Source organism: Triplophysa dalaica, chromosome 4, assembly GCF_015846415.1.
Source record: "Triplophysa dalaica isolate WHDGS20190420 chromosome 4, ASM1584641v1, whole genome shotgun sequence".
Classification (NCBI taxonomy): Eukaryota; Metazoa; Chordata; class Actinopteri; order Cypriniformes; family Nemacheilidae; genus Triplophysa; species Triplophysa dalaica.
The window spans coordinates 3,003,585-3,029,535 of NC_079545.1; the positions used below are offsets into that span (position 1 = coordinate 3,003,585).

The 25,951-nt window shown below is 38.1% G+C and overlaps 1 protein-coding gene across 1 annotated transcript in view; it reads right to left on the reverse strand.

The window, feature by feature from the left end:
* Nucleotides 1–23,989, reverse strand: part of rxrab (retinoid x receptor, alpha b) — a 51,042-nt gene extending 27,053 nt beyond the window's left edge. Inside the window, 2 exon segments of the mRNA XM_056745597.1 lie at nt 4,925–5,056; nt 23,776–23,989. Coding sequence (XP_056601575.1) covers nt 4,925–5,022 — 98 coding nt within the window. The 5' untranslated portion in view covers nt 5,023–5,056; nt 23,776–23,989.
* Between the last annotated feature and the right edge of the window lie 1,962 nt (nt 23,990–25,951).

The following is a 25,951-nucleotide window of genomic DNA, read 5'->3' on the forward strand; positions in this document are numbered from 1 at the left end:
CACTACAAACAAATCATTTCATGACAAATCGCAAAGACATCCTGAAATTAAACTTGGATAAACAGGACATAGAGAAGAATGTGAGGATCTCGATGCATCAGCATTTGCCTTTTCTGTCGGTTGGAAAAAGCAGAGGCAGCCACCGAGTTATCTGAAATATTCATGATTCACGTTGGCCCTCTAGGTTTTCTTCAGAAACAACCGGACTAATGATTCAGTCTTAGTTCCAGGGAGAATCACTTTAAACAACCTTTTATCTTCAACTGACAGAGGCTATCTATCAGCCATAAGACAAAGTGGTCATTGGAAAAAATGTTCTGACAAGCTTGACTTAATGTCTGACATAAATCTTGCTCCCTTCGCCTGTTTTGGTAATGCTGGGAAATTTTGTCTAAAAGTTCTGGACCACTAACCAAAGAGTACCATGGTACAACTGCAGAGTACAATTTTTTTGCTCAGGGTTTGCTTTCTTAACTCCCATTTTAGGAGATTTAATGGAGTTACTAGTTGTATTAAAGTATCATTTTAGCCTTTTAGAAATAAAAACAGAAACAAATAATCTGGATTTGAGTAAATTTGTTGAGAAATCATATATGAGTTCATATTTAGATCTTCAATAATGTTGACTTTAGATTGCAGACTTGACAAATCTGAGCTCAGTTTGTGACATTTTTAAGATCTCTTCTAAAACTACTGGAGACATTTGCAAAAGTTTCCGTTTGCTCTTAATTTAATCGTTGTTTCAATTTCGATTTTGATTTAAAACACTGATATTGTGAAGAGAAAATGTATAGGTTAAAGAGATCTCGTATGCGTTTTTCTTTCTTATGGTGCATGGTACTTTAATCCATGACATTCTTTAAAATCCTCAATTTAATTTATTACTTAATTTTCTGCACAATTCTGCAGACCTATTTAACTCCATATAGGCCGTAGTGATGCACCTGTTCAGAATTGTTGCTGACTGTGTCTGATATCAGACCAAGAATCTTGTGTTCATAGCATGCCCAAATAAACATCATATTCTTTGTTTCATTTGCCAGATTTGCACAGGCTAAAGGTACAGAGCGGCTCCAATGTGTGTGAGATTCATCCTGATTCCAGGCCATGAGAAACTGGTCCCTGAAATTGAAACGTTATCGCTTTCAACTACAAGACTACGGTGAATGAGACAATCAGATAAGCGTCTGTTCAGCTCCAAGAGAAAGCTCTCTCTCTGTAAGCCACCTGTGAGACTGAGCCAGCTCTATCCGACACACTTGGCTACACGTGTTTGCATTGAGATAGACAGATATGAAGCGCTGGATGGGTAGTACGGAGAGAACTGCTCGCAGGAGTACAGGGGCCAGTGAGTGCGGGCATTAGGACCCGGATAATCTGACCATTGTCTAAATACCTGACATGTTTCGAATTCAGTGATTAATGTATGATGGTTTTCATGATTCTAAATATAGTCAGACATGATTGCGTGTCCAACGATTTATCTGAAAGTTCTGTAGAAATCCATTTTAACTGAATAGTGATGAGCGAAAGAAATAGTGGTGTTTGTTTTGGTCATTTTTTTTACCAGCCTTAAAAGTTCCTTGCTGATTCGATGCAGTACATCATCTTCCGTCTTTCTCGACTATATATCAGAACAGTAGAAGCCTGTCATGACTGTTCTCGCAGTGTCTTCCTGGAATAAGATCGCACACCGCAACACATTTAGGTTGTGAACAGGCAGGGACACACAAGAACACACACGTTTGCTCAGTCACAGATGGGACTGCATGGCTGGCGTGCTGCCCTGAGAACCTGAGCTTATACAGAGAGCCTGCCAATCTGAGCCCAACAAGCTGTTTTTTGAGGGGGCATTTGTAAGTCATTTCATTCTCACAGATCATCGACGTCCTGCGAATAGGCCAATATAAACCTCACTGACCACAGCGTCTTCTCAAAAAAGCTTTTCTCACATTGTTCTAACTATTCCCACATTCTTAAAGCAAGAAGTGTGAGAATCAACAACGAGAAACGATATTGTTTTTGGTACAGCCGAGCATTTTTTTTTGCAATAATGTTAATATTCGTTTGATTTTGACTCTTTGAGCTAAAGAAACAGGTAGGTGCTATTTACCGGTTAGATTTAAAAATGAGATGCTATTTTATAGTGACCGTGTCAGAGAAAGATAAAGAGCTCAGTGGGACTTACGTGGCAGATTAAAGACAGCTTCTGTCTCTTTAGCTCTTCTGAATGCCATGTGTGCACCATATTCAGACTTCTGGAATTCGATTTCGAGATTGGATCTTTAGATTTAACCACACAGAGAAGACATCAACCGTGTCTTCAGGAGATGTATGTTGTGATGGTTGTTCTTCAACTGTGGCCACTTTTATGTCCGAGGGACATGAAACTTTTATTATATGTTATTGAAAATGTTTTCAATAATGTCATTATATTATCTTTTTCAACACGATTGTCAAACAGAAAAATTCTGAGATGACATTTTAAACAAATGATAACATTTTGTCCTGATTGTCCACTTTTTAAAACTTGTGCGAAAAAATATCTATAGTTGAAGAAACACAGCTTATAAATATGATCATTGCTGCATTTACATATTTTCAGTTTCAAGTTCAAATATGATGTGTTTTCCTTTACAGGCATCTGACACTGGCATCGACCGACACGTTAAATATTGTCTTTATAGCACAGGCACCTCGGCTTTCTTTATAGACACGACTGCCTCCATCATCAGGAAGAAATTATCCGAGCACTAAGCAACACAATCTTATTGGCTGCCTGGAAAGTCCGCTCCATTTGAGGTCAGCCCAGACATTCCAATGGATAATCTTTTCCATTCCTCCTCTCTTTAGTCACTCTCTCTTTTCTCGAAAAGAAACTCAAGCACAAGGCTGGCTTTGTGTAGCCTCTTCGCTAGCTTTCTCTCGCTCGATCTGTGCGTTTTAAATGAAGTGTACCGAAGGCACAGGAGGCTGAAATACATCCGCATGCCTTCGGACTCCACCATCACCTTCAAGTTCTCCGGTTCTTTTATATACCAGGCTAGTAATATGAGACCTGCGAAACAGGGCCATCACCACATCACAAAGTTTTGGCGTCTAGCTGAGGTATGTTTGCCTCTGGAGGTTGGCCCATTTTTCCCAGCATCCTTTTCTTTGTTCTGTTCCTTCTCTGTGAACTCGTAACAAAAGGCTGCAATTATTGCGGGCACGAACCAGCGAGAAAGTGCGATATTATAGTATTCTCTCACGATTTGAATACTCATGCTCGCTTGGATTTACAAGAACACGTTTAGATTTATGCAAGCAGCAGAAATGACAGCTGGTGGGATGGACGTTTAGACACAACCCACACATCTCATCCGTTCCAAAGCACAATATTGACATAAAATCTGTGTGTTTAATGCTAGAGATACACGTCCTCAACAAAACATGTTGAGGGATTTCCAGTGAATTATGTTATCACTCAAAGGTTGCTATTTAACATCTGAGAAGTATTTTGTTTTATTTCAGTATCACATGAAATCTTCTCAAATTCCTCAGGACAGAGAGCTGATGTTAGGGCTGTAAGATAAACAAAGCTAAGAAACAGTAGATCTCAACCTTTTTGACCTCAGGACCTATTTTTAGTAATAATTGTAATTCTTATAAATATTTACGATATTCATAATTGTCTATGAATTAAGTGAATATTCAAAAAATAAAAAGTATTAAAGAGAGTAGTATTAGTATTAGAAAGAGAGTAGAAAGTATTAATGTGTCAACTTTGACAACACAGTTTTTTAATTGCTCGGAATGTGAAGCGTCTTTCTAATTTCCTGTAAAGACAAATGAAGGGTTTTCTGTCAAAGAACATATTAGAATATCTAAGCTCTGTCATCAAGAGCCAGTTACATTTTTATTATATTTTTGAGCTAATTAAAAAAGTCGGTGCTTTGCTATTCCTTTTCTTATACATTTGTTTTTTTTGCACAGTGTGTGCTGTGATTACTCATTTTGTGAATATAGACAACTTATTTAACATAAAGGTTTCTTATATTCGTTTCATATTTATTTTTTGCTGGATGTGAGTCGTGATTAATCGTTTTGTTAAAGTCAACCTATCGACGATAAGGTTTTTTATATTCGTTTCAAATTTTTTGCATAGTGTGTGCCGTGGTTATTCGTTTTGTAAGGTCTGTGTTTAATATAAACAAATGTCATTGTACTTTTTTGTAGTTTTGCGTTTTTTATTAATATGAGTTAAATTAGTTAAAATATAAACGAATAATTTTAAGAAAGTTATATTAATGTAATGTTTTATCTTATTTATATAATATTTAAATTAGTTTTTCTTGAGGAACACGACACCACCTAAGAAGTTTGTTGAGGGTGAGAAATAGTGTTATAAAAAAGATATGGATATGGAAGTTCGGAGCATTTGGTCTCAGAGGTGAGAAATGTTTGAGTTCGTATTAAAAGCAAAAATATGTTTGAACTCCATGTCATGGATGTCCAGAATAAAAGTTATATTTATACTCTTAAATAGTAATTTGAAAAAAGTTACAAGCCTATAATAGAACAAACTTACACTATGTCATGCAAAATCATTTAAATAAACAAATCGACCCACTGTGAAGCATGTCAATACATCATGCTAAAACCTCACATCCAGCAATAAAGCCGTTGAAACAAGTCTATTACAGCAGACGCCAGGGAAGAATGCTTCTGTATGGGATTTGTTATAACACGTTTGCCCTAAAAACTATTTCCCATAAGTGTACAGTAACTGTATCATGAGTTTCAACATATTTCCCCAAAAAGATGCTCTACAGCGGAATTCTAGAGAATAATTCCCAGTGCTGTTTGACGGACCTAATGTATCTGTTGTGAGCGCATATGCCCTGATGTTTTCTGAATGCGTGCATGCGTGTGTGCTTTATACCTGTGGATATCCTGCGCTGTTGGAGTGGATACATTCCTGTGAAGCCAGAGCAGCCATCGGGCGAACTGCCAGCGTCGCCCGGCCGGCTCCGCATACATGGCGGCGCTCCCGAGCACGCGTTTTTCAGGAGCCCTGTGTGTGCGATAAAAGAGAAGTGGGTGAGAGTCACTCACTTCCAGTTCAGAGAAGTACGATCAGATTAAAACCGAAAACACACGACATTGGTAAACCAATCAGCCTCCACAGAACACTTCTATAGGAGAGAATCGAATAAACTGGATCAGCTTGTGACGGCCCAGAGGAAAATCTCTCAGGTGATTTTTCATAGTGCGGCGGTTTAATGAATTTGATGAGGAGCTGTTGAGAAATGAGCGTTCATGCTGAAATGCCTTACTTTCGAGACTTCAGTATCCTGAGTTTATTAACATTATTTATGTGGCATCATTGAGACATCTGTTCTGAGCCATATGAAAATAAAGACTATTTGGATAGAAAGATTTTCTTTTGATATCTGGAGACATATATGAGATTCATTTACTCAGGAGAAAAACATGATTTCCGTTTGCTCGGGCTTTGTTCTAATTGCTACTAGAAGCAACGAATAAGAGATCTATTTTCTCCCTTGAGTAAATGACAGTGTGAATAATGAATAAAAGAGCATTCGTTTTTTCTCTAAACATTTCCTTTCATCAAAAACAATGATACGGCAATCCAAAAAAATATTTGTTATATTTTACCCTTATTTTCCAACCATTAAAAAGAAAACACTTAACACATTCCATAATCAATATTGCTGCAAGCAGCGATACGGGGCCAAGCCCTCCTTAGGCCCTGCAAGCGACGCTCAGTACCACGGTGGCACAGAACACCAAGAGCAAAAAAAGGAAGAAACAGAAAATCTGTGATGAAAATAGGACAGGTCGAAAAGAATAGGTGAAAACAAACTCAAAGAGCACAATTTACAAACAAGATCGAACACGCCCACAGCCAGATTCGAACCGCCTACCGCTAGTGACTTAGCCAGTCTCACCACTGAGCCGACATCTGACAACAGCGCTGCTGAGCAAAGCTGATAGAAGTGTAAGTTGTAGCTATGACAGCATTTTTGTTGCACTACATACAGTACATCAAACTTTATTTTAGTTTATTCTATTACTTTAATTATCTTTCTTTTCATTTGTGTCCCTACTTCCACTAATCGTACGTAGCCCAACTGGAAATGCTTTGGCAATACAAATGTAATTTTTTTCATGCCAATAAAGCACACTTGAATTGTACATAAATGCACAACATGAGCTTCGAAACAACAACCTCAGAGACTCGAGGCTTGAAAAATCCGTCTTGTTCTGTATATGGTCTGCTCGCGTGCTTCAACCACACGCAGATGTGTTTCCTCTCTGGAGAAGTGTCCACTCTTTGCTCCTGCAAATTCAGCCGTGTAAATAGCGATGGCGCGAGCACAACTTGCTCTTAAAGAGAATGAGACTCTGATAGTTTTACTGCATGTTACGCCCAAAAACACCCAATACTCATTAAAAGAATCGGGACAACCTTTTAGACCATGCGCTTGTGCACGCCAACTGTTTTCCCGTCGTTAAACTAGCAAAAGTGGATTTGGACATGCCCTGAGTGCACCTGCGTCGTGCGCTTAAGACCATGCGCTTAGTTTTTTAAATAGGGCACAAACTCTTTCATTTACATTTAGGCATTTGGCAGACGCTTTAATCCAAAGCGACTTACATTGCATTATCCTATACATTTTACATAGGTATTTGCAATCCCCTGGGATCGTACCCACAACCTTGCGTTGTTAACGCAGTGCTCTTACCACTGAGCTACAGGAAAGCTTTCACCATGAAAAAAAAATGTTTTGACCAAAAAATGTGAGCGAATAAATGGTGCTTCCTTTCTTCCATTTTAGTAGTTATGTTGCACTTTTTCATGACATTGTTTGTCTGGTTTGATGTTGGAAGCAGTGAATTTCAAATCTGTCATATGTATTTCTGTTTAGGTTTGGAACTCAATGCATGACATCACCAGTTGTGGGCGGAATCCTGTCTCATGGTTCTGGATCACAAGCCTTGTGGTTCTCGACTAGAAGTCTCACATGTTACGTTTGTGCGACTGCACGTGTGTCGCTACATATCTCTGATTGATATGGGAATAGCTTGACCTTGAGAAGTTTATTTGTTTGCTAGTAAAATTGCAACTCAGTATCATCTTTGAGTATGAACCTTAAGACCACCCATCACTTAAACTCGCTAATGACCTTGTGCAACAAAGGACACCCCCACACACACACACACACAAACTAAAGGCAAAATCTGTAGGCTGTCTTTATGAGACCAAGGATATTTTCTCCTTTCAGAGCCCTCATTTACGAGACCTTGCCACGCCGAGCAGAGTCCTTTATTCAAGGTCTCCATCTCATCTCTAAGACAATCAAAGTTAAGGTCAAAGATCAGACCCGCAATTCAATTCATCATGAATGTCATAAAAATCTCTCTTTCAAGGGTTCTTGATTCTCGCTTTTGAATCTGGACCACAGAGGAAGCAAAAGTTGCTGGCTTGGTCATGAGTCAAGTGCTTTTCTTAGCCTTGAGAGCTTCTCAACAGATGAAGAGAGGTTTCTTCATCTGTCAGCCTCTCATCTTCATATTTGTGACTAATGAGGGTTGTATTTTCCTGGATGTAAAGATACACTTCAGATACACCTTTGAGACACATCCTCAGAATGTAAAGAATATGAGCCGCATACACTTTCTATGCACATTTAAACCTTCAATGCGTAACATTTGATGCTGTATCTTCATTTCTATTTGAAATTTAAACAAAAAAATGACAGGTTACTTTACATACATGTTTATCTCTATTTGGGTTGAAATCAAGGTTGATGTCATATTGACTTTTCCAGCAACATTGTACCTGACAGATCCAATTATACATTATTATTATAGAACATTTTGGAAGATTATGATGAAAAATATACAACCAATAAAACGTTTATATCCAAATCCAAATGTTAAATAAATATTTTTACGATATAAAAAATGAAATGATATAAATTGAAATCAAATTTAATAAAAGTTGACGAAATAAATAAAAACCGGAAGATCTTATGGACCAGTGTTTACATCTTGCGAAGTGCAAGTTTACTGCTGCAAATTGGGATAAGAAGTTGGCTTGTTGCGATAGTCGGTGTCACTGATTACATCACTTGTCCACCGATTCCCATCATCATTTAGAATATTTATAGTAATAAATCACTTAGTTTAGTTTAAAACCAGATTGCGCATCTGAACATGACTGCTGCTGTAAAGCAGCGGTCACAATTGAATTTGGGCATGTGAAATTCATTCGGACGGTGCTGCGAAAATGTGCGGGAACAGTTGATCAAGTACATACACGCACAATTACACGTTTCACTGTTTAAACTTAACCATCGGCTCTTGGTTCTATTGCCACCGTAAACCAATCCGCTTCTCTTTTTATTTGTTTTTTAAAGTTGTGTTGTACAAAACGGTATGATGCGACACTGCTAAAATGAGCGATTCCTCCATTTTGGAATTTTTTGTACCGAGAAGTCAGGCTATGGAATTTGTATCTTCTATCGGTCTCACGCAATCACGTGACGCGAACTCACAGGTCAGAGATCCCCTAACTTGAACTTTGCTACGCAGTGAAATTTTCCACACGTTCTTGAGTTTCTGGTCTGTCGCATTCGCATGCATATGAATGGAAGTCAATGGAGGGAAAATTCAAGTGTGAACGCGACTTAAGCGGAAGAAGTGTCGCAGCAAAGAAAAACAGCAGGAGTTAGATTTCATTCATCATGTGAGGAGAGTGCAGCTGATTAACAAGACGATGGCGGAGGCTTTTCTGTCAAAGAACATTTTGGAATATGTCAAACAGTAAGCACTGTCATCAAGAGCCAGTTGATGCAGGCTGCATCTTAGACCACCCCACAGCCAAGCCCTCATCCCCAGTGTCACAGGAGTTTTTACAAGTCGATAAACCAGTGGGACAATTGAATCACCGCCACATTACTAATAAGAAGACACCAATTTTTTACGTACTCGGTCAAAAACTGATTTGTTTTAGCCAAACATAGTTTTGGATTACAGTTTGAATCATTCAGGAGACCCTTTTATCCAGACTTTCCAAAATAAAGAAAAAATGAAACGAAGGTGATTCATCCAATGTATGAAAATGCAAAGATACAAAGTTTCAATATTTGTTATAGAAATACCTACCGGAAGAGGGTGAGAGAAAGAACGTTTTTTTTAAATAAATTCAAAGTGAGCATATATGACATGATAAAGCTGAGATAGGAATTATGATACTAATGAATAAACCATTCAAACAATCCTAAAAAATAATGAGGATTAGAGTGCTTGGATATTTGGCTTTAGTTCTCATAGCAATGATTCTTTTATGATGTAGTAATGATGGCCTGAGGGTTTTTTATGTTTTGCTGTATCATATCCTGTCAGTAAATGGGAACGAGAATAACACAAAAACAACTTTTGGCAAGGCTGTTGAAATAGTCAAGATAGCATGGTGGAACAAAAGGTCTGATTCATAACCTTTCATCAGACACTGCCAGCAAAGACATGATAATGGGATAAATGGACCAGTCGAAACTGAAGAACTGGACAAATCCAACTTTCTGTTTCTGTCTGTCACACATGTGGACAGAAGAGGAGATGGAGACCAAATAGAGACTTTTGCTGTGTCCGCACCTCTAGGGGGTCCCACAGCAAGGGTACATTTTAAAGAAATGAATAATAATAATTAAAAAATTATAATATTTTGAATTGATTTTAGTGTTTACGTTTTTGAAGTATGAGTTTACTCAGTTTTTCACCTGTTTAACCCTGACCCTGCTTTGCACAGCGGAGTAGAATAAGCTGAATAATTTCTAGTCCAGGGGTCGGCAACCTATTTGACATGGCGTGCAGTTACATTTTTTACTTGGTAATCACTGTGCCGTATCAACAAATGTATCTCAAATATCCAGTATATGTAATCTGCCTACAATAATATTAGAATCTTTTTTGAAGAACAATTCTATTTTAGAGGAAAAGGCACAATGCATTGAATAGGGCCTATACCTGTATAAGAAATGGTGATCAAATACGTTTTTTTATAAATTTGTTTGATAACAGTTGTTTTATCATAACTAAGATGAGCCAATGTTGTGAAATTATTTTTTGTCGTGCTAATAATGTAGTTAAGTAAGGTTAACAAATAAAACCTTATTGTTTTTTGTGAAGGCACACACACCACTCTAGGGCCCCCCATCTTCTTACTCGCACTGGGGCCCGTCGTATTCTTGGGACGGCCCTGTTCAGACATATTCAGTTGAGGTAAAATCAGCGTCTGAGCTTAACAAATTTTATTTGCTCTGATGATCTAAAAATACATTATAACGTCCTCTGAGGAGCTCATCCGACTACTTCCCAACCACTGTTTCCAAAACTTCTGTTATTGTCTAATCCTCAGGACACTCAGAATGTCATAAATTCTGCTAAATAATTCTTCCCCACTACATAATTAATATTATGATTGCAAGCAAGCCAACTATTTCCTACAATTTATTCTCCATGTAGCCAACATAGTTTCCAAATGAACTCATCTAACAACTCCTCAAGTGTCATGAGCTGGAGATATACGGACCTCCTAATTTACACATCACTGCCAAAAAAGAGAAGAGGATGGCATGGCCTGAAACCAGCCAGCATCAATCGTCCAAAAAGCCTCTTTATTAATGTGTAGGTGCATTTTGGTTGTTTTCGAGATGTTCTAATGGACGAGATGGAAAAGCTTAATTTGTTCTTGATGACGTCTGTTAATTAAAGCCTCTCTGTAATATTTCTCTGGAAGGTATAATTTGAGCGGCAGGGTGGTGTATCGACGGAAAGATTAACAGGCAGGACAGTTCTATTCACTCGGTGTCCTTCATTTAAAAAGGAAACGGAAAAAAGCCATTTGCTTTTAACCCAAAACACCAAAGAAATGTATAAAAAAACAGTTCATCCAATCACTTACTCATTACTTAACCTTATCAACTGCTCACATAAACCTGATTTTCTTTCTTTTACAACCATGAGGTTTTGATTGTCGACATTGTTTTCCAAATAATACAAGTGGTGACCAATGCCAGGACTCCAATAGTGATCAAATGCACAATAAAAGTAGAACATATGCCTCACGTGCTATATTCCAAGTCTTGTGAATGCATATGTTGACTTTGTGTTAAGAAAGTCCACAATTTATCGCTGACTCTCTTCCCCTTCACTGCCGTTTATGGTTTGATTCTGACATCGGATGACTTCACAAGACTTGAATGTAGCTCATGAGTCATATTTATGTCTCTCAGATGAAATAAAATCTTATGGGTTTGGAACGACATGAGGGTGAGCAAATGATGACAGAATTTTCTTTTTTAGACTAACTATTCCACAAAGGATAAAAAATTCCATTAATCCTTAAATACATGTGCTAACTGAATGGAACGTAGAGCAACTCAGAACATCTATTAGTTTACTATTTCCATAACTACAACAATGTCAAATAATAACGTTAACAAACAAACTGAATGTGAACAGCCTCTGATCTTTAATGTAATCATCCTTGAGTCCTTATATGCAGCAATATCATAACATGAACTTCTATTGAACGAACGCTATTGACTATTATCAAAGAGGGGGAGGAGCCACTTAATAGGTCTTATCCTAAACTTTCAGTTTCAGTGGAAATTACATCTTTGTCGATGCTTTGAACAAAGCTGCGCATTTAAAGGCACTGCTTTAGGTCTTTAAAGAGCCACGAAACACTAAACAACATTTATTTGGATGTAAACAAAGTCGGTTGTGTTGCATATCATAGAAAACAATGTTAGCAACTGTAAGTTATAACAGTAGAGATGAGAGCTTTTTTCAAAAATTTTTTGTCTTCCGGGTTTAAAATCCTCATATGCCCAACTTCAAAGGATGTACTATAACACATCGATAATGCTTCGGTGTCTCATTATTATTCATGAGACTGTGTTTTCTTGACCAATGAGAGGACATCTCTCCTAATTATTCACAGAGCGTTGTGATTGCATGTCTCCCATGCCGGAACCTTCATTGGTTTTTAACGGCTGTTCTTCTCACAGTGTTCACGCCCATTTTAATGACATTTATCAAAAACGACAGTGAGGTACAATGTAGCTGAAAGTGGAGGTTTCGTGAGTTAAAGTTCAAGTTTTAATTTTTTTTATTTTTACTACATGCGACGTTGTAAGCTTCTGCCATTTATGTTAACTTCAAACCACAACGAAACAACTTTGTTGGTTTAAAGTAGGGCTGTCAACGTTAAAGCCGTGTGTCCACCCAGGGGTTTACGCCTTTTTTTCTATTGTTATCAACGGTAACGCCGCGCTTTTAAAAAAAGCCATCAGTTGAAGTTTTTTTTCGCCCTCAGCGCTGGTGCTATGCATTTTCCCCAGGTTCGGCACCGGCGTTTGACCAAGCACCCAGAGTTGAAAAATGCTCAACTTTGAGCAGAACGCTGCACCTGCAGGCGCTTTCAGCCGAGCTCCAGCCGTTATATGCAGAGTAAATGCGTGGCTATAAAATGGATATAACTAATGTTAAAAGAATCAATTTAATAGAGACATAGGTTACAGTTCTAATATCAGACTGTTTGCTTTCATTCATAAAATGACGCTGTTAAAGAAATATGTGGTTTCTACATCAATTTGAAGATTAAATGTGAAATGATAAAAATGTAAAAGTATACTTTAAAATATTATTGATATGTGCGATTATCGTGATAATCGTAATCGATTGACACCACTAGTTTTAAGTGACAAGTCACATATACATGTGTTTATTCTATCGCAATCGTCTTTTTATACGAAGGCACCTACTGTTAAGCATTGATTCATGCATGTCTATGTATGTTCTCATGCCGAGGGGGGGTTAGAGCCATGCATCTCCAGCAGGTAAACAGCCCCCCCTCCAGATTTCCCTGACATCCTGTTCTTCGCCTCCTCATTGTTCTCTTATGACTTCCTGTCGTACCAAATCACTCGCTAATGTAAACAACCTTGAGAGAAAATAAAGGCAAATGATAAAACGATGACGACAGCTAATATGTCAAATCCCTGCAACGTCAGTTAAAAAAACAAAAAAAAGCAATGAAACAAACCATCTGCGTTATGGAACGATACTATATCACATTACAAAACAGATTAAATCAGACACGTCTGATGGTTTGGAATATCATCCGAGGGAAAAAGGCGTACGGTTGGTTCGTTCCTAAACATTCTTTCAAATCCAACGTGGTGCAACTTTACCCCCGAGACATTTAAATCAGTCGGGCCGGAAACATAAGCACGTAAAGGAAAGGAGCGGAAAGTAAAGCATCAGTTCATTTCTTATCTTTTACACCCGAAGAAAAAAACAAATGCAATCCACGATTTGTCGTCTGTCTGATATTAAAGACAACAGGAAAAATGATGTCATACACTTACAGATGTCAACCACATACATTGTGCTGAGTGCTGACAAAGACCCAAAGGGTTGATTGCGAGTGTAAATTATACATTGAAGAGAGATTGACCTCTAAATTATGTTAGACGAGCCGGAGTTGTAAATTAACTATAAACGCACACCTGACATAACACAAACTGCATAAATAGGAAAGACTTATGAGGTTGCCTAGCAACCGCAAGCAGCCTACAGTCTACAGAAAAATGAACTTGATGAACTTGGATGAACGGTTCATTTCGATTAAAGTAGCTGAATTGGTAGAGCGTTGCATTAGCATTTTATACATTTTAAACCCAGCCGCTGGGTTAAATTAACCAGAACATTTTTATGTTTGACCCAACAATGGGTCGAAACAACCCAGCATAGATTAATTTATAACCCAACAATTGGTGTTGACCCAATGCTGGGATGAATGTAACCCAATATGTTTTAGAGTGATGCGTTCAATTTCCAGGGAATATACGTCGTAAACACAATCGTATATATCTTGGATAAAAAAGATCTGGTTAGTTATCCAGCCCCTGTTCTTCCACAGATAGAGTATGAGCCACAGAGAGAACATATTGTACATACACAGACTACACAACAAAGGGTCATGTATCAATGCCATACATAATTCCACAAGGATGTGACATCCACACTCATTATAGAAAAGCAGTGACCTCATCTTTCTATTTATCAGGCAAAACTGTCACGCAAAAAGTTTCACTGTAAATCCGATCAAACTGCATTAAATGACAAATGTGCTTTTTAATATAATGGGAACACATGTTGCTTTTGTGGAATACAAGCTTGTATGCAAAAGCTATTGGAACTAGCAACATGAGTCATGACTCAATGAAGTTATTAAGCACATAATAGAGCAGGTCTACACATTTAACGTGTGCAATTACCCGCACGGTGCAGATCCAGCGAGAGGCTGGAAATAGTAAGGCTGACATAAAGTTCAGGGCTGCGGCAATGACTCATTTGTCTGTGTTTCTTTTAAAGGGTAAAGTTTAAAGAAGACCCTCGAAGGTACATGGCACATACAAATAAATAAAGATGGGAAGCAATTTTTTTGTCATTATGGTTAATAGGTGGGTTACAAATTGGTGACATTTTTCCTTTATAGTAAAAATGCACTAAAACGTGAGGTAAAGGTGGAATGTACTTGGAGCTTCTGGAGAAAAATATATTTAAAAAAGAGAATGTCTTGAATATTAGCCGTCCCGGTAAATGTTTACAATTGTTCCTCACTCTAAAAAAGTCTGTACATGATTCGGAATTTAAACACATCACACTGTTTTTTACTCATCAAAAATCTTTTAGTGTTGATTTGGTGTTAAAGGTCCAGTTTATGAAATGTAATGACATCTAGTGGTGAGGTTTTGAATTGCAACTAACAGCTCACTTCCCCTCTCCCATGTGAAGCACTACGGTGGGTGACACAAAACAAAGATGTCGTCACGTTTTCACTTCAGGAGATAATATAAAAAAAAAAAACGCTTTTGTAGAGCAGTTTGTCTTTAGAAACAACATGACAGATTCCATGCAAGGGGACCCGCAGGTTATGTAGATAGAAATAGCTCATTCTAAGGTAATAAAAACATAACGCGTCATTATGTAAGGTCTTCATACAGCTCTGAAGACATAGTTATGTATATTATATTGTTTTTCTGTCAATAAATCCTCCACAAAATTACACATTGGACCTTTAAATGTTGTGCACTTATCAAATGTCTCAATATCTAAAGTAACAGAGATAAATTCCTTCAATGCAAACTCACAAAGCTAGAAAAACACTGTGTCTTTTTCTAGGCCCCATAGCATCATGATCTGTTCTAATAGAGATATGTTATAGTATGCAACCATTTACAATAAACTCTAGAGGTAATGACAATTTTGAAAATGAGAAGCCTTTATCCAGATATTTTTATTTAAAGAGTGGAAGGGCCGGCAACAGAAATAATAAAATCACAGGCCATGTCAGCCCTGAGCGTTCAAAGCACTTCACGCAGGCTTCAACATTCTTCAACGTCAAGAATAGTGATTTAAGAAACACATGTGGTGGCAGCCACTCTTTACTGCTGTTACGAGACTAGAGACACATCGCGCAAGTGTGTCTCCTGTCAACAGAGCTCACACGAGGGGTGAAGGGAATCACGCATGCATGCTCACAACAACCTGCATGCACTAAAATACTCTGAACACACCCAGGAAGAACGTTCATCTGAGTCACCATAACTCATTTGCCTTTCATTCCTTACACTTTAATACCCAGACTAGCGCTCAAAAACACATCTTCGCTAACTTGTTACCTTTATTTAAATACGATCAAGTGTAGCGTTTGTTCTGGTAGTTCACGTGAGTCTAGCTTGCATCAGCCGATCATATCAGGTGCAGCTAATCAACGTTAACCAGTAGCCATACAACACACACTACACTGCATCCTATTACAAAATTGATTTAGATTTAAACAAAGTTTGTTGTGTTGCACATCATAGAAAACAATGTTAGCAACTGTAAGTTATTAGAAAACTAGATCATTTCCAGCTTTTTTGTGGTATTTTTGCCTTCCGGGTTAAATATCCTCATCTGGACAACGTCAAAGGATGTGACGTGGTGATGTACTATAGTACATCGATGACGTGTCGGTGTCTCAATATTATTCGCGAGACTGTGTTTTCTTGACCAATGAGAAGACATTTCTCCTAATTATTCACGAGAGAGCCTTGTAGGATTGTAACGATTCACCGTGAGCTAATCATTCAGTAAAAATAATCGCAATTAAATGGCATTGTGAGATCAGAATTGTGAATCGCTTCGCATCGTGAGCTGAGTGTATCATTACATCCCTAGCGCCTTGTGATTGGAGCGCCAATCTCCCATCCTGGAACCTTACTATTTTTTTAACGGCTCCTCTTCTCACAGCGTTCACGCTAGGCCTGGGCGATATACCGTGCGATTCTTATGCTCTCAGTTTCTCTATGAATTACGATTAAATGCCGTCACCTCTGAAAGCCAGAGGGTACTCTTGCGCACAAACTCTGAATATGAGAAACAGAAGAAAAACTATTAGTTCCAGGAAACGCCTATTCTATTGCTCTTCTTCAAACCTTTTCAGGTATTTTCATGATAATAAAGTATATTTATAGTGATGATGTTTGACAAGTGTTGCTTTTTCAAGTGCATGTTATAAACGACTCAATCTTGTAGTGATTTTAGATCGAGCAGTACTTTTTACTGATCAAAGAGCCGTATGGCACAGAAGAGCTGTGCATATACCAGAATCAAATTCAGAATCGATTCAGACATGTATAATTAGAGGGAATCGTGACATATATCACATTTAAGTTGCATTTATTTTTATTTTTACTCCTTATGAGCTACTTAATCGTGCTGCACTAAAAACCCACCTCCATCCCCATCTCCTCTATTTCTGCCTGTATCTGTCGGATCATTTAATTTAATCCTGTTATGCATCTTGAACCGTTCTGGTTCCCCAGGTGGAGGGGGCATGTATTCCTGCTCTCCCGCAATGTCCATGCAAGGCTGCAAGGCAAGCTTAAATGTATACTATTGTTAAATATTTGACGACAGTTGTCCTGACAGAATTACAACTAAGATGTAAATCATTTAGTGATGGGCATTTAGTCGTTATTTATCTGATATCACGTCGCTTCAAGACCCCACTTTCTTACTTATGCAGAGCATAACACATACATTTCTGAAGCACATCAAGGTCACTTTTTTTACTCAACATATAATGAAGGTGAATGCGGGCCGTCAGACTCCTAACTGAAATACGGTGTAGTAAAAGCATCATAGAAGCGGTTCATATGACTTCTGCGCTGAATTCCAAGTTAAAGAAGAGTTTTATGTGGACCTGCTCCAGCTTTCTTCATTCATCAAGTCTTGAGGTCAATAACGATGCCAAGTTGGAGGGCAATTAGTTGGATGCTTATAATGAATAATGTGGGTACATGCTTGTGATGGAGAGTTTCTTTAACTTTTTAAGTTCGACCACCAATTATCAAATATCTCAATTAAATCAAACACATTTCCACAAGGGGCAATTCTAAGACAAACCAGTGAATCGGGGGTACTGAACTTCCCTTCAAATCGCCATCTTTTGCTGGGCACAATTAAATCCTTCTGTCCTGCAGTTATAAGTGTAGCGCACAACACCTGTCTGAGTATCAGATGAACAGTAGTTTGGGGCCCCGCTGCCGTTTAATGAGATTTTTTTGCTGTATAATTTGCTGCTCTCATGAGAGAAGATATGCAAGATCCGTATCTCCATCAGATCTTATCTGAACTGCCGTCAGCCTGTAACATATCCTTCAAAAGAGCTGCAGCACGTACAGTAAGAAGAGAGAAAAAGGCCAGTGAAGGGTCAAAAAGGAAGAAGGGAGACACGGTAGCGTTTTTTTATAGACAGTATTTACAGTCAGCGGAGGTTTAAGTTACACTGCGTTTGGACTTGCCCTTCCTAGAATGTCTTTGCAGTCTAGTAAAAAAACACACATGAAACAGATTAAAGTATTAGCGTTTTTCTGAATCATGTTCATAGACATCAACCGAAAATACACATAATATCAAACACATATCATCAGTACAGACATAACGTAAAAAAATAATAATAAAAATAATAATCTACAGAAGCTTTGGCTAAATTTTATTGATTTGGAAAAAAAAAATTACTCAAAAAATTAACGATTTATTTATTTTTTGATAAATATTATGTAAATTTATGAAATATAAGTGATTTGTGTGAATGAGCTCATAAAACAGCTGGACCTCCCATTAGCTCACCTGTCCCAGCACTCAAAAATAAACATAAAGACAGACTTCAACATATTAGGTCATTACACTGGTGCTGACCTGTTTCTCCAAAAATAGAGCAGTACACGCGCGCACACACACACACACACACATACTTATTAGCACAATCTAAATGACAATTAACGACCTCGATATTAAACATTTTTATGACGATTCGGTCATTTTCAAAGCCAACTTGCCAATAAAGTAATTTATTTTTGAAACACGCTTCTTGGCTAATGCAGTCGCCCCTAAAGGTTGTTTGCAATCACGTGATATGATGATGTGCGAAGTGCCGATGGAGGGCATCTAGTGATTTTCTCCATAGGAATTCACTGTCAAAAGACCTATGTTTACCAACCTAAACAACGACCAGGTAAGTCCAAATTTCTGTTAACCTTTACTTGTAATGAAAACAAGCTTCTGTTAAGAGAGTAAGTCCTTATTAAACCAATAAATTAAAAATTTCGCGTTTAGCGCTTCTTCCCCATAGAAGTTCATCAAAAGGAAACATCTTAACGTACGAAAACAACGACCATGGAAAACCAAGTTAAATACATTTGTTTATCACTGATATCAAACCTTGATACATGATAACTGAAAAGTTTAATGTTCTCAGTTTGTCACCGCCTTGATCCACGTTATGTGGTTTCTTTATAATGAACTTCTATGAAGAACAAGCCTAACTGTTATACCCGGAATAAGTGTTTGTCTTTTAACAAGAGCTAGTATTTATTACAATCAAGGTTGAATAGAAATTACGTTTTACATTGTCGTTTCAGTATGTTAAAGGTACAATGTGTAGGATTTTGAAGGATTTATTCACCTAAATGTAATATATAATACAAAACTATGTTGTGAGTGGTGAAGAAATACCTTACAAAATGAAACGAAATGTTTATATTACCTTACAATGAGCCATTTTATGTATATACACCGCGGGCACACCATTCCATTCCATTCCATTTTCTACCGCTTATCCGAACTACCTCGGGTCACGGGGAGCCTGTGCCTATCTCAGGAGTCATCGGGCATCAAGGCAGGATACACCCTGGATGGAGTGCCAACCCATCAAAGGGCACACACACTCACTCATTCACTCACGCACTCACACCCTACGGACAATTTTTTCAAGAGATGCCAATCAACCTACCATGCATGTCTTTGGACCAGGGGAGGAAACCGGAGTACCCGGAGGAAACACCCGAGGCACGGGGAGAACATGCAAACTCCACACACACACACAAGTCGGAAGCGGGAATCGAACCCCCAACCCTGGAGGTGTGAGGCGAACGCGCGGGCACACCCTTACATGTAATTTATTAATGTGCACAGCCATGTTTCTATAGTAGCACTACACGGACAAACTGAGCGCGTTTCGTAAAACGAAGGATGCGCGAGAATATGTTCTTCTTCTTCGGCTGTTTTTTGGGGCAGCTTCAAAGCGACTACATAGAAGGATTAGCAGAAGAAGAGGAAGAACAATAACAGCATTTACTTGTCGTGTTTTTTAGTAGAAATATAAACGGTTCTTTGTTGCAGTAAGAAGCAAAATTTGCGCTAATGGCGGACCACACATACTCCGCACAAGAGCCGTTAGAGCGTCAATCTGTTCGTTCAAAAAAGAGAAAATACGACGCAGCAAGGCGAAGTCGAGACAAAAAACGGCAGAAAACCCGAATAAACATCGGCATGGCTTTTCCCAAATGGAGGGCACTGAAGCAGGAAAAGGGTTTGCTAAGCGACGCCGAAGTTGCAAGCTTTCTGCTGGACCGGTAAGTTTGTCTAATTTCCGCTATATAAGTGAAGTGTTTGTTTGATAGCTTTAGCTAATAGATGAGCATGAGCATCAAGTGAGTTTTTCTTGTTTTTAGCACTTTGTTATTGTACTATAATTCCTTTTTGCATGGCCGTGTGCAAATCAAGTTAGAAATCATTTTTACAATCATAATTTGCATACATCGGGTGTAAATTATATTATAATACTGCTTAGCTTCTGTGCATACAAATGTGTAATTTAATAATTGATAGGATAAAATCCAAACTTCCACGTTGCATAGTTTATCAGTAATACAGTGTCAACGAAGATTTGAGAAGATACAGTTGATCAATTGGGGTGATGCCTTACTTTAGCATTAGCAAGCGGTTTAAATAGGCTGTATGTTACGAACCAAGTTACCGTGCCAAAAAATGCTATGCAAAATAAGCGAATACATCACTGACACAATGTTATACAAGTAACAATAATTTTCACTATAACGATTAGAGTAAATAATGAATTAAGTCAATTTAATTAATTTGTTTTTCTTTGTAAATAAACCTCGTCACTTGATTTGCAAAGGTTACTCTCTGCTGTCTCAGACGACGACATCTCTGTCCTGTGTCCGTAACTTCAGTGTGTTGTTCGCCTGTGAGATGTAGATTGCAATCATCAACACCACCGATAGTGGCCGCTATCATTTATTGAACCCTTTTGTCCTGTGACGGCAACCGTAGCTACTCTAATAGAAGGGAGAGGATGGTGGCGGAGCTTTAGGTTGCAATTTCCAACTACGCCAATAGTGGTCTCTGTTACTTACACAGTTCACCTTTAAGCTGTTTCCTTATAATGGATTTCTACGAGGAAGAAACGCTTAATGCTAGATTTATCACTTTATACTTTTAATAGACCTAACAGCAGCTACAAGGTTTGACAGAAATTTGAGCTCACCTGGTCGTTGTTTAGGTAAGTTAAACCTTGTAAAGCGTTTTACAAAAGTTACCCGGCTCGGCTCATCCCAACCGCAGATTCTGGTTTACAGGCCACTTATATCAGCGTTTCTCAGTCAATTCTCGCATGTGCCCCTTTCATGTACATCCACTTTTGCTACACAATAAAAACACCTTGTGGTTTCATGGTTTGATCGATTTGAACATCAACACAAAACCTAGGCATTTTGAGTTTGTGACAGTGAATTCCTAAGGAGAAAATCTCTTGCCGCCCTACATCTGCACTTCGCGCAGTGCTGTGATGTCATGTGCACAGAACCTATTGGAACACGCCGAGAGAAATGCACGCTCATCGCCCAATCTGATTTGCTGTAGGTCAAGAGTCCAGCCAATCAACACGTAAGGCTGAAGAAACTGAAAGGATTGTACTCTCGCACTAAAATCATTGCTATGGTTGAAAAAAAAAAGTTAACGCATTAACGTTGACAGCCTAAAGAACTAATAATTTACTTCGAATAACATGACGTTATCGCAGAGATTTTTTTAACCTAAGGGAGGGGTTCACATAGACCAATCAGAGCGCTTGCGGTCCGCGTAGGGTCCGGTCCATGTGGAGTTGACGCGTTGTTACATTTTTGGAGAGGTGCACATCACGCTACGCAGAGCTATGCACACCCTACAGTGTAGGTCCTACGCATGACCATAAATTACACTTAATACTGCTGTAAAGATGGAAGTAGAGATGGAAAAGGCATTGAACATTCTTCAGATTCTTTAAATCCATTAAGTTCAAGTGAACTGGCGTGCAAGGGGTCAAGTATTATCCCATTTACACCATTAAGTACCACCAAAAAAATGACAGGACTTGTCTGGGCCACAAAGCAGCTGCTGATGCCCTGATGTTTGAACTGTTACAGTATTTATGGGACTGATGATGTCACAGGAAAAATAATCCAAAGGTTTGTTAGAGCTGATGGTTCTTATTTGCATTGTTTTCTAATTAATGTTTAGTAATAATTATAAGAAGAAGTAAAAGAAGAAAAGAAGAAGAAGTGTTGTTGTTGTGATTATTATAAGTATTATATATTAGTAGAATATAAAATATATTATCAGCACCCAAGCTGACATGTCTTTTGTTTGTACACAAATAACTTGTTTTAAATAATAAACATAATACGTTTCTAAGAATTAATGTTGTGTTTATTTTCAGGTTCAAAAAATATATATATATATATATTTTCATTGTAGTCCTAGTCTTTTGGACCCTGTTGTAAATTGCATCCAAAAAATGTCATTACTCTGAATGTATGTAACCAAACATCCAAAGTCCATAGTGCAATGCGAAGAGTCGCTTTTATCAAAGAATACTGCATACAGCGCACACAGCAAATGATTAACAGACACCCCTCTGCCAGCCCACGAAACATCTTTCATCGTCCTCGAACGCTCTGAGGGCAGATGCTTAAACTGCAACAGTTTGTACAATAGTGAAACAAGAGAAGGCATAAACACACACTCCCCTCAAGTGCACAACTGAATGTGTTTGTGTATCACCTGACACTTCAAGAGAACTTTCTCAAGTGCAATTTGGCCCGTCTCGAAAGGGCCAATACTGCTTTTGATTTGCAGACAGACAGTGGCTGGAGGGTGTCTGCGAGACGCTGTCGCTCCAAGCAATTAACTTTTTCTTTAAAGCCACTCTTATAAAACGGACAGCTGTGCACATCCGACAAAGGACCAATCACCTCTTCAGAAACACAAAACTGCTATGCCGTAAACCAAACTGGTTCTCTTTTTATTAGGGTGATCCGGCATCTGTACACCCCCCTCGCCGCTCCAGACTGACCTTTTTTACAATGGGACCCTGTATTCCCTTATAAACGCTCATGGACTTGGGACGCTCCAGGGAAAGGTTGTGGTCCTCGATGTGACCCACAGAGAGCGACCTTTAAAAAATTCCAGTAAACTTTACAGGGAACTACAGCACGGCTCAAAAATTTGTTTTTTACGTTATGGTTTTAACCAGCCGGATACATTTATAAACCCAGTGATTGGAAAATGAATACAGTTGCAAGGCACTTTCAGCTCATGTTTACACAGCATCCCCTCTACCATCAATTGAAACATGAGTTACTAGGTCAGATTTTCCACTATGACTTTCCATCCAAGGACACTTGAGCTTATTTCAGAAACAGTCAAAAAAATAAGACTGGGTGTATGTGAGTTCAGGTAAGAAAAACAGATCTTTCCAAGCACCAAGAAGACCATTATAACTCCGACAGATCTAAGTAAAGTCTCAGCCGTTCCCAAAGCTCAATGTTGCGCCCTTTGAAGTGTCCGTGAAAACTCTTGAAGTGCCCTGACATCGATCGATGAAGTAATACTTGCGCACAACTTGCGCACTTTTTCATTAATGGGATCCACATGTGCGCTATTTGCTCATTCATTGATCACATAATTACTCTCGAGAAACTAAAGAAAACATCGTCAGTAATATTAATAGAGAAAAATACAGAAATTGGCTAAATATAACTAATGCCAGTCCTAAATATCATCATTATAATTAAGACTTTCTAAACGTTAACTAGTTTATTTTTATCTCTTGTCCATCACCTGACTACAAATCAATGAAGGTCTTTATTTTGAGAAAAGCAAGTTAAATCTTTGCTAGACGGTGTAGGTATAGTTTCGTTTCGTTTACCACTTCCGATCAAAAACTCACACATGCCTTCACCTCGACATGACAACAACGTTGCGATAATAAAAAACATATTTTCCTGGAGTGAAACTCACCTAGAGACAAGAACGGTTTGGTTTCCATATTAGCGCATTCCAGCTACGTTTCTTGTAGATAATAGTGTTTTCCCCAGTGGACACGTTGTAAGATCCAGTTGGAAACGCGGTAGCCTGACGACAAAACCCCGAGATCCGCTGTCAAAATCCACTTCATATAACTAAACTGCCCACTTCTATCGGCTCCATCCAGTTCCCAACTCCGCGAGTGCGCTTTCTACCCCCCGTACTCCTTCAACTATCAAGTACTACTGCTTCAACAGAGGGCCCGACCTAGGGGGCCTCTCAACTGCAGCACTTTTGCAGCGACACATTGTGATCTTTCTTTTTTTAAGGCAGGGTGTCCGATTTCTCTTAGCCGTTGTTGATGTTCATTTCACCAAAACAAACACACTACTAAACGCATCTTTCGCTTTCGTCAGCGCTCGACTCGGCCAATGTCCGCCATGTGCACCTTACTGCTGATTGGCTACAAGTTTGTTTTGGTACTCGGCCCGACTCGGTTGTCTAAAGCGTAATTTGGAAATCCGTTACCCCGCCTTTTACAATGTGGTACTTTTACTGTTACCAAGACCCCAAATATTTATGTGGCCAAACAAAAGTGTGCTTTTAGCAACATTTCAACTGTTGTAGCTATTGTTTTTTAAAAGTCATGTTCATGAAAATCGTTTATTTGAGTTTATTTGAGCTTTGAACAGAAGTAAAACAATAATCCTGTTTACATTCAGCAGACTTACATTGCATTATACTGTATATATATGTTTCTAATTATGTGCAATCCCTGGGATCAAACCCATGACCTTGGCATTGTTAGCGTCATGCTCTAGCCACTGAGCTACAGGAAAGTAGTTCTGTGCAGGATGAAAAAAATCTTTTTTTTACATAAAGAAATTGAATATGCCTGTTTAGTGTGTGTGTGTCAGCACACTGCTGCTGTGTCCTCAAGGGAATTCATAATTAATTAATGTATGTGGGGCATTCGTTAGCATCATTGAATGAATATGCATATCTTAAAAATACAGTTCCCTTAAGGGGAAATTAATTATTGTGTGGGATTGAAAGGCTTTTTAAGAATTATATTCTGAATTTGTCAAATTTAATGTCACTTACATTAAAACCTGACATCGTGGTAGCATTAAAAGAAATACTAATAAAGAGAAAGCATATTTGTGAAATTGAGGAATAGCATCTTTGAACATTTTGATATAAAAATTATCTTTAGGTATAAATGGAATATACATTCAATTTTTAAACATTTTTATTCCAATTATAAAGATCATGTGATCTTTAACAAGATAAATATTTTTAGGTTTCATATAGTTAAGGTCTCCAATAACGCCTCGCTGAGGAAAAAACTGCGTTTTGGATCTCATTCAATTGTAAGTTTAGAGGTCAAAAGCATTTCAGTCCAATGAAGAGTTCTAGTACAATTTGGCTGCCCATTACAACAACCCCTAGCTGTAAAAATAGACAAGTGGGAGTCATAGGTTACAATAACAGATGGTCAGATCAGAAGAACATACTCACTTTTCAAACCGTATACTATTCTGGGCCATTCTTGACGTTCCAAAAAGGATTGGAATGCTCACAAAAGTGCCCAGTCAAGTAAATATATGTGAGATCATTTTAAATTTTTACATCACTCTTCTTGGAATATTTATTATGATCAATTCTGTTCAATTGCCTGAATATGAAGTTGAATCTTTTTGTATAACATCTCTTACATCACTTTGCAGCTCTTTCAACATGATAAAATAATTTGATCTTAAATCCATGTTTATTTACTTTTATTAACTTTTTTGGAATGGTGGTATTGTATTGTACAGGTGAACATACAGTCAGAAATTCTTAATGAGAAATTGCTAAAGAAAATGTCACCTAATGTCAAGAGTATGAAGTTAACACAGTGTCCTCCTGCTTCCTCGTATGACAATACAATTAAAGGGATAGTTCACCCAAAAAATGAACATTCTGTCATGATTTACTCACCCTCTAGTTGTTCCATATCTGCAACAGTTGTAAACTGTCGTTTGCTAACATTCTTTCAAATATCTTTGTATTCAACCGAAGAAAAAGAAAAATACACATTTGGAACAACTTGAGGAAGAGTAATTCATGACAGTATTTTCATTATTGGGTGAATATCCTATTAAACTGTGGTTATTGGAGGTCTTAC